Below are 9,008 nucleotides of genomic sequence, written 5' to 3'. Positions count from 1 at the left end.
TAGGAAGTAGCACTTCTGTTTACATTAGTTTTAAGAACTTGAGTTATGTTCTTTAGAAACTGATTTATTTACATATTTATTGTTCCATCATCTGGTATACAACACCTGATGTTTTTAAATGTTTTTTTAAAACCAGCAGCAATTTAATAGGCTTCAAGTTTAATGAAAAGGCTTTTAGTTTTGGACATTTTATCTGATAAACAGACAAGAAAACAGTAATAACAGGACAAACAAAACATTTTATTGTAAGCTAAAGCTATGTGACTGCTTGTCATGCTTTTTACATTGCTATTAGTAAAATGGTGTTTAACATTTCAGAAAACATTCTTAAAAGAACAATGAAACAAAAGTGCTTCTAAACAACAAAATACAAAAATGAATCCCATCCCAGATTGGAGTTGTCCAATATATTTTACAGGGTTGGGTATGGTGTTTTGTCTCCACCTTTGGTTTTCATCACTTTAATACAAATTTCTGAAAAATACTGACTAGCCCTTCAGACGACTAAAAATGGGACTCATGTAGCAAAACCAGTTTCTGTGTTTGCAGTCCCTTTGACAGGTGTGTGACTATTTCACAAAATACTTTCTTCCCCACTTCTAATGGGAGAGAACCTGCACAAGTGAGAGCCACACCCCGGCATCTTGGAGCACTACACCTGTATTAACCACCTACAGAGCACCGACCTTTAATCCTCAAAGCCCCTTCTCTGAAGAAAGGCTTTTTTAAGAAGTGTGTCTTATGAAGGCAAGGAAAGTCTTACAGCAAAACAAGGTTCATCACCATAGTTTCCAAAAGTAATGTCAAGCATTTTGAAATCAAACCATCAGACTCTGAAGAATCTGCAGTGTTGAGCCAGTATGTTGTATCCACCGGAGGAGTGTGTACCTTGCCAATTATTGCTGAACTCAGGAGGTAGTTATTGACAAGGTAAGAAGTTTCCACTCTAAGACAGTTAATGATTTACACAAGAAGCAGGAAAAACACAATACACATTTCCCCATATTTTACAAGATGATTTTGTATTTGCAGGAAGTGACAGCTTAACTTCCTCATCCTGTGGAATTATAATTACTGTAATTAAAAGAAAAGATACTGAAAGTTATCATTAAATAAGAAATTCTAAAAGAAAATAGCTGATCAATTGGTCATCTCTTAGGATGTCTGCAGATCATCCTAAGCATGTAAATTCACATAGGTCAGTAAAACAACATTCTTCAACACTAAACAGCAGCTCAAGAGAAACTAATAGTAAAACTGCCTCTAATTAGCACAATGACTGAGATAACAATTGCATTGACTACTTGCTTGCTACTCTTCATTCCATTTTTGATATCTGGTAGAAACCCCAACAACTTAAAGCATCACAAAAGCTTGAGGGCACCACAGAAAATGAATGAAAACCTGGTCAGGTACAGTAGCACTGGCCCCCTCCCAAAGCTGCCACATGCAGAAGCATCACTAAAGCACTGGAGAAGCACGTCCTAGGCACAGCCATGCATCATCCATGTCTTGGGTAGGAAAGCACTAAGGAAATCTAGGGCACCAAGTCTCACCATAGATGATGAAGGAAGCCCTAAGGAGAACACTGCTTTCCAGTTCAGAACAGATGTCTCAGTTCCATTTGCCAGCATATCTGACTTCAGTATTCCCAGTACAAAGTACTTAAATTTCACAAGAGGGACATGACAGCAGTGCAAAGCAGTGCTAAACCCCACTTGTCTAGAATAGAAAAAATACTATTTATCTTACACCAGAAGGTAAGGTTAATTGAGTTAGATGTATAAAAACTGTCATTTTAAAAACACTTGAGAGAAAGGAACAGAAAAACCAGCAATAGTCTCTAATTAGTGCAGTGACAACACACCTTCTCAGTTCAGAGATCCCATTCTTACTCATTTTAAAGTGTTATTATCACATTTGTTACCTACATAAAGTTGCAGGGCATATTCAACAGAATTGTACCTAGCAACTGGCTTTGAGTAAGCGAGACATCTCAGTGGCACAATGCCTATTTCTGATACTCTAAAAGCTGTAAAGTCTAAGAAACTAACAGGACAGATTTATTTGTGCATAAATACCCTAGTTTAAGGCTTATCTTTAGTATTCTGTGTTGATTTTATCTTTGCATATGCAGAGAACCTGTACAGGTTTGCTGTAGTCCACAGAAAAGTCAACATTAGTAAAGGAAGCATCATAAAACAGAAAATATTCTTATTTTAAGGAGAAAGAGAAATCTACATACTGTTCTTCCAGTATGTTGAAAGACAAAAAATGTGGCTCCTGCTTAATAAAAGCAGGAAGATGTATGAAGAGGGTTGTTAGAAAAACACAAGGGGTTTGGGTTAGTTTTATTTTCCCCCTCCAGTAGCTGCTACACTTGAAAGTCAGTAAAACACTGGCAGAGAGCCAGACAAGCTGCTTACTAATCATGTCAAAAAAGTGGGTCAAGTTGCTCATTCACTAGCAGTGGGCAGATTCACAGAAAATAAGAGGGGGGAAAAAAAAGAAACAAAGAAAGGAAAAAATCAGTCCAGAGAGCTAATGGACTGCTAGTCTTGACAAAAGTTAAAAGCACCCAAACTGCTGTCCTGTTTATCCTGATTTGAGGCATTGTATTAGAACATAACTTGATTTTATGGAAAATACAGCTGGTAAAGTTCTGTGTAAGTACTACAGCCTTGGGAAATACAGGAAATTTGTGGTTATTTGGGGTGGGTTTTTTTTGGATGGGTTCTTTTTTTTTGGGGGGGGGGAAGGTTTGGTGGTTTCTTTCTGTTATTGTGGTTGTTTTTCCCCAGATCTGCTTTTATACACAGTTAATCCAACATATAGATGGAATCACTGAGCTGGGACTTAGTACATGTAAAATGAGGAGTAAGATGCAAGATAATGCCTTAAGCAGAACAGAATTACTCTTAAAAGACAGTATTCAGAAAATAGCATAAGACAAGACATTTAAAGGAAATTTATGAACCAAACAGCACCTGGCCATGGGCTAAGTGTCCAGCAGCTGTGGGGCAAACTGATGTTGCAGAACAAAATTTTCTTCTTTTTACTGTGTTCCAGCATTAATTTATAGGGCTGTAGTTCATCCACTAAGCAGAAAACAATCAGGCATAATAGAAGACCAAAAAGCAGCTGTACCAGTCACACAGATTCTCTTGACCTGAACTGGTTGTACAAACTAGTGAAAGGGCTGGTCCCTTTCTTTTTGTGTAGCAGCTGGTGATTCTGACTCCTTGTGCTGCATACTGGTGCTACTTTAGGGGATGAGGACCTCTATCTCAACATTTCAGGTACCTATCCCATGCCAATGAGTATGCATTTGAAATAAATAACCAGTAGGTTTTGTCCACTTAATTTTGAGGAACAAACAGTTTTGTAACAATCATTTAGGAACACTCAAAACCAGAAGCGTTATCTTTGAAGTTCTCATTTGCAAAGGATCTCAAGGAATATCTACCAGAGCTTTATGAATAAAACCAAGGCCCTTTCTTAGCTGTAGCTATGTGGCAGATGCTAGTACAACAGTAATATTCATGCTTAGCAATATGAAGAATTTTACAAATATGGATCAAGTCAGCCAGGAATCTCCAACAACAGAGATGGTCTACTGAAGGCAGAGCTAAGGCAAAGCAAGACATGAGACTTAAGAATCTGAAATCTTTTAGTATTTCTCCAGAAAAGTGAGTCAGAGGAACCAAAGTCACATTTCATTTACATAAGACATACTAATTTGAGAGAGTCCTATCCTTAGAAGGCTAGACATGGTTTGGTTAGACTATTTCAAAAGGCATAGTAGTGGAACACAATCTTCTCTTATTTGATTGCTTTTAATCTTAAAACCAGTTAAAAGCATCTCTGGTTGAAAAAAAAAAAAAACAAAACAATCCCAAACATATTGCATATGTGCATCTCAAAGGTATGACAGAGTTTCTGCTACTTAGTACTCAATACCACACAGTGAGCACAGTCCTCTCAGAGTATTACTATACCTACAACTGCATCTCTCTAGAGTTGGTTTTTTTTTCATATATACATATAATATATTATTTATAGTCAACTTTCAGGTAAATAGTTAAAAAAATAAGTTAAATGAAAAATTAAAACCAAATTTTCTGTTAAGACCAAAAGCAAACAACACTTAAAACATATTTTCATTAAAACAACAACAAACAATATGCATTTTCATGTATCGCTAAGTTGGGAGAGGTGGAAAAAAACAAAACCAAACCAACCAAAAAAACAAAGAACCCAACAACCCACAAACCTGCTTTAACAAGGAACTAGTGTTCTGCCTTGCAAACATCTGTGTTTAATCAGTGTAGAATTTGTAAACAAGATGTTGGGCCTTTAGAAGTAAAGGCAAAAATGCTTTCCTTTATTATGGTATTTAAAGGCTCTCATTTATGAGTTTGGTTTTTTTAATAGCTTGTCATTTATATAATAAAAACAAGTATTTGTACAAAGATGCAGTTTCTTTTTAAAAAAGCAGATCAGTTGAGTGTTTCATACTTTAATATATAAACTGAAACATATGAAAGCTATAAAAACATTAATGTGTGCCATGTATTAAACATGTAGCCTCATATTATAATGCTTACACGTGGAGATTAAAAAAATTATCACAATGGAAATTTTACTTTCAATTATCATAAACAGACCAAAATACAGGGTAGAAACACATCATTTCTGAAACTCAACAATTAGCATCACCTACTCTCTCAAACATCAGCTGGGCTCAAGTTGTACACAGTAAGCATAAGCTAACATTCTACCAATGAAAGCGTTACAAAATGCATTAAGAGAAAATACTGCCACTAAATGAGTATCTCAGTCTATTCTTTTATTTAGTAATTTTTCTTTTAAAAGGCAGTTTGAATTGGTTTTATAAGGTTGGGGTTTTTTGCTGTTCTGCTATCAAAGGTCTTCTTTAAACCCATCCTGTGAACAACTCAGTCACATTACAACAAAACAAAAAGACAAATAATAACAGACCAGCTACTTTTATCAATTTAATAATCGTAAGTCCCCAATGCTGTTCTTCCACTCTGCACAGGGAAATTGTTTTATTTGGCACATTAAGGATAAAAAAGTCAAAAAAAGAACTGCAGTTTACAAACCTCAAATTGAACATTATTGTTCCAAGTCCATTGTTCGTCAATGTCATGGCAAAATTAAAAACAAAAAAACCACACACACAACATAGGAAAGGTTCTCCAATGATCAATATCATCAGAGCCTTGTAGCAGAAACAATATACATATATTAATGTTCAAACCAGAATCAGATTGCTAGGAATCTTACTTCTCTCAAGTCCTGTTGTGCTCTTACTTACAGTGTGTAAATCCTCACTAAATGGCAAAGAGGCTTTGATGAACACATTTCACATTGTATATTTTCTCAATCTCGAGTTTTAATGCAGATACTTAAATATCTGTAAAGTCCTGTAAACTCTGGCTGCTTCCCAGTTGTCTGCACCAACTGCTCTCCCCAGGCAGGAGTGTTTCACTTCAAGTAGTGTCTCACACTGTGGTATCTCCAAAGTCCTTGTTCCAGCGGATGTACGCCTCCAGGGTCTGAGGGCTCAAACTGCGCTTGATCTTCTTCAGAGACTCTGTGAAATCTGACAGCTTGATGTTTCTCATCTAAACAGAAAATGAAAGACATCAGGGTCACAAGTGGTTCATGTACTTCTGTTTACAGAGGAAGTACTTGAGTATTCACTTTTAACAAAACACATTCTATGAGTGCTGCATCTTGATGTAAGAACGAATTTTTTTTGCAGAGTAGACATTCACTGCAACAACCCCCCAAGAATGTGGTAGAGTCTCCATTGCTGGAGGTTTTGAAGATATGAGTGGGCAGGGCGCTAAATAATCTCATCTAAGCTCCCTTTCCCACAAAAGGATGGACCAGGTGATCTTTGAGGGTCCCTTCCAAACCAGGGTGTTCTATTATTCTATGACCTGATGCAAGAATCTTGTAATTTAAGACTACCAGTATGTACCATTTTTAATAAACTAACACTTGCCAATAGTAAGATCTGCCTTGTTACTAAACCGCTCATTAGACTGTGTCATTTCTTCCTGTTTCAGTAGGTGGTGTGGGCTGGTGCATATGAGGACATCACAACAAATTATCACAGATGCTGTTATCCTCCTGCAACAAACCCTTCCAGCTTATAGCTTTGGCCACGACCTCAGGCTAAACACAAAAAGCAACTGAGAAATGAAGTTTTACTTCATTTTCCCCTGTTGAACCGTGGTTTGCACACACACCTGAACAGAAACTTCTGTACACAGGACCAATCGTCTTTTTTTTTTTCATGTTTACAGCTGCAGTTTGTGGTCAGGAGCCTAATCTTTTTCTTTATGATGGTACATGTCAATTAATGCAAGTATTATTCATATACATGCACAAATCTGTTTTAGGTTCTCCCTAAGTTAACCTCCTTCATGTAAAGATGCGGTGGAGGGGGTAGAAGTAATTTCACATAATACTTCTGGGAATGTTCTTGGGAAGTAACACTGCAGTAAATAATAGCCAGGCCTCTGACATCAGCTAGGTAACAAATACTGCAGTTCAGTGTGAAGGAAAAGACAGGACAGTCAGCTGAAATGAAGAACAACAGACTTACTAACAGAGAAAGAAGTGCTCTGAAGCCTGAAAGCCAACAAACTACCCATGAACCTCTGACATCTGAGGACAGATCTTCTTAATCTCTATTTCTACAGAATTTTCTTTAATGAAGAAGTGATTAAAAAGGGTAATACCCCCCAAAATTATCCTATTTTGTATGATACTACACATAAAAAAGGGACCTTAATAGTTTCTAGTGAGAAAGCCTTCTATTGAAAGGGGAATATACAGCTGCTAAAACAGCTTACCTCACTGGCAGACATGTTCTTCACCTGTTCTGGTTTTAATTCTGTTAAAAAAAAAAAAATCGATGGGTGAGTTTTGTAAGAAAACTTTCATCACTTCTGACAAATAAAACATGTTAAAAGCACTTATATTCTGGGAAAAAAATGTGCAGCTAAAAATTATACCTTTCTCCTATAAAGAAAGGTACATTATGTTTTTGCCTCCTTCCCCATTTATCAGCTCCTCAACCAGGCTGCTCCCACACTCAGTTACTGCAGGTGCAGCACAAAGTGATAGCAGAATAATTCCTTTTTCCTAAAGTATGGAAAAGAGCACACAAGCCAACAGAGCTACCTCCCCCATATTAACTGTGGTATCCACAGCCTCCCTACTGAATTTCTGGAAACAGAAGGTACAATCAGCCAAGAACACTGAAATAAAATCAGGCAGGGCACATCACAGTGCTTCTTGCCCTATTCTGCACTCATGGGATCCGAACATGCTGGCATCATTCACCAATTTTTTTTTTTTTTAACTTGCAATAAGCTCATGGTATTAACAGGTAACAGCAAACATTTTGCTAGGAGAGTACAAGAAAAAGAACCTAGATAGGATTGGCAAGGATAATATCACAAAACATTTTCAAAAATATATTGTTTTATATGGAAAACAGGAACAAGTGAAAGAAATGTGTTGCACAATGTTACACGGTCTCTTCTTGAAATGGACTTGCATGTGAAGTGAGTCGTCAGCAAAGTAAAGCCTGCATACCTAAATGCATACATTATTAATTCCACCACTCTAAAATAAATATATTCAAATTCTTAGGAGTCATGATGTCTCTTATGAGAGCCATTTAATGCAGCTCTGTTTCCCAGTTATTACGCAGGATTGTGAAAGATGTGGTTTACAAATTCAGCAGCTGAAAGAAATGTGTAAAAAACATTACATTCCAACAGCTGCTTTCAAAAGAGACAGTGCACTGGCAAAAATGCATGCTACAGAATTTAAAAAATAATAAACACACCCACAAAACATTAACAGACATCTCCTCCCCATAAATAAGAGAGTTGCAACAATTTTTATTTACACATAATAGGCTGATATTACAGAACACTTCTGCTCTGCCTGCCTTTAGTACCTTTCTGTAAAGTAGGACAATATGTCTACAAACAGAAAACTAAGACCAAATCTTCACAATCTTTTCTACACAAAAATCCTGCTACTGATCTCCACTAAACAAGATCAGTTCCCTCAGATGTGGCTACTGGACACACAACTAGCTAGTTAAAGAGAACAAAGAGAGGAAGTGTTGGAAAAAAGTATTCACATTAAAACTGTGGGTTTTTCCTAGCTGGATATGTCAGAGAAAGAACAAATATAAGTAAAACTCTAGATCATTCAGAGTTGTCATCTGGATCACAATTCACCATTAAGAGTTAAAAATATAAAAAGCTATGCCATTCAAACTGTATCTAGAAAAAACCCATAAAATAGCTTGTTTCAGTTTTCCTTCCCTTCGACTTCAAAGACACTTGACTCTTTTAAAAAGGCAAGTAACACAATCAGCAATTGCTATTCAAGTAGTAATTTAGCTACAACAGAACTGACACCAGTCTCAGAAAGACACTAGTTAAAAACCCTACAAAATCAGCGAGAAACACTTCACACTGCTTTTCTTCTATGACACAAAAACTTTGTTTCACATGGTGAGATGCTGAAGGGTTTTGTGTAAGTAAATCTTATAAAGATGCTATTATGAGGAACAGACTAAAATCCAATGAAAAAAGTTAAATTTCAGAGGTTTGAGAATTATAAAGATGCAAGAAAATATAACTCTAATGTCAAAACCTCAATTAAAAATCTCTGCAGCTTACCTCGAATGGGGCCAAGTGCTGCATCCTTTGCTAATGCAGTTAGGTCACTTCCAGAGTATCCATCTGTCATTCTTTGGCAAAGGAAAAAGTGGGGTCAAGGAGGAAGCAAAAAAACCAAAAACCTGCTTCAAATCAATTTAATTGCAGATAATCAAAGTGTTACTTAATCAGAAGAAGTATTACTTTGATGTTATTTTTCAAGTTTAATAAATCAGAAGTGTGTTCAGTATAAGTGATCTTTCACAGATTAAATTTAAAGTA

General features: G+C 36.4%; 1 protein-coding gene across 4 annotated transcripts in view; it reads right to left on the bottom strand.

Moving 5' to 3' along the window:
• Nucleotides 1–219: 219 nt before the first annotated feature.
• SPAST (spastin) overlaps nucleotides 220–9,008 on the bottom strand; it is a 38,595-nt gene continuing 29,806 nt past the window's right edge. For all 4 annotated transcript variants that reach the window (XM_066546627.1, XM_066546629.1, XM_066546628.1 and 1 more), the window contains 3 exons: nucleotides 8,748–8,818; nucleotides 6,894–6,934; nucleotides 220–5,651 (listed from right to left, as the gene is read on the bottom strand). In XM_066546627.1, coding sequence (XP_066402724.1) covers nucleotides 5,529–5,651; nucleotides 6,894–6,934; nucleotides 8,748–8,818 — 235 coding nt within the window. In that variant the 3' untranslated portion in view covers nucleotides 220–5,528. The remainder of the gene's footprint in view (nucleotides 5,652–6,893; nucleotides 6,935–8,747; nucleotides 8,819–9,008) is intronic.

This window comes from Molothrus aeneus, chromosome 3 (genome assembly GCF_037042795.1).
Source record: "Molothrus aeneus isolate 106 chromosome 3, BPBGC_Maene_1.0, whole genome shotgun sequence".
Classification (NCBI taxonomy): Eukaryota; Metazoa; Chordata; class Aves; order Passeriformes; family Icteridae; genus Molothrus; species Molothrus aeneus.
Note: the sequence above shows the minus strand (reverse complement) of the source record. Positions and strands in the feature narration are given on the sequence as shown.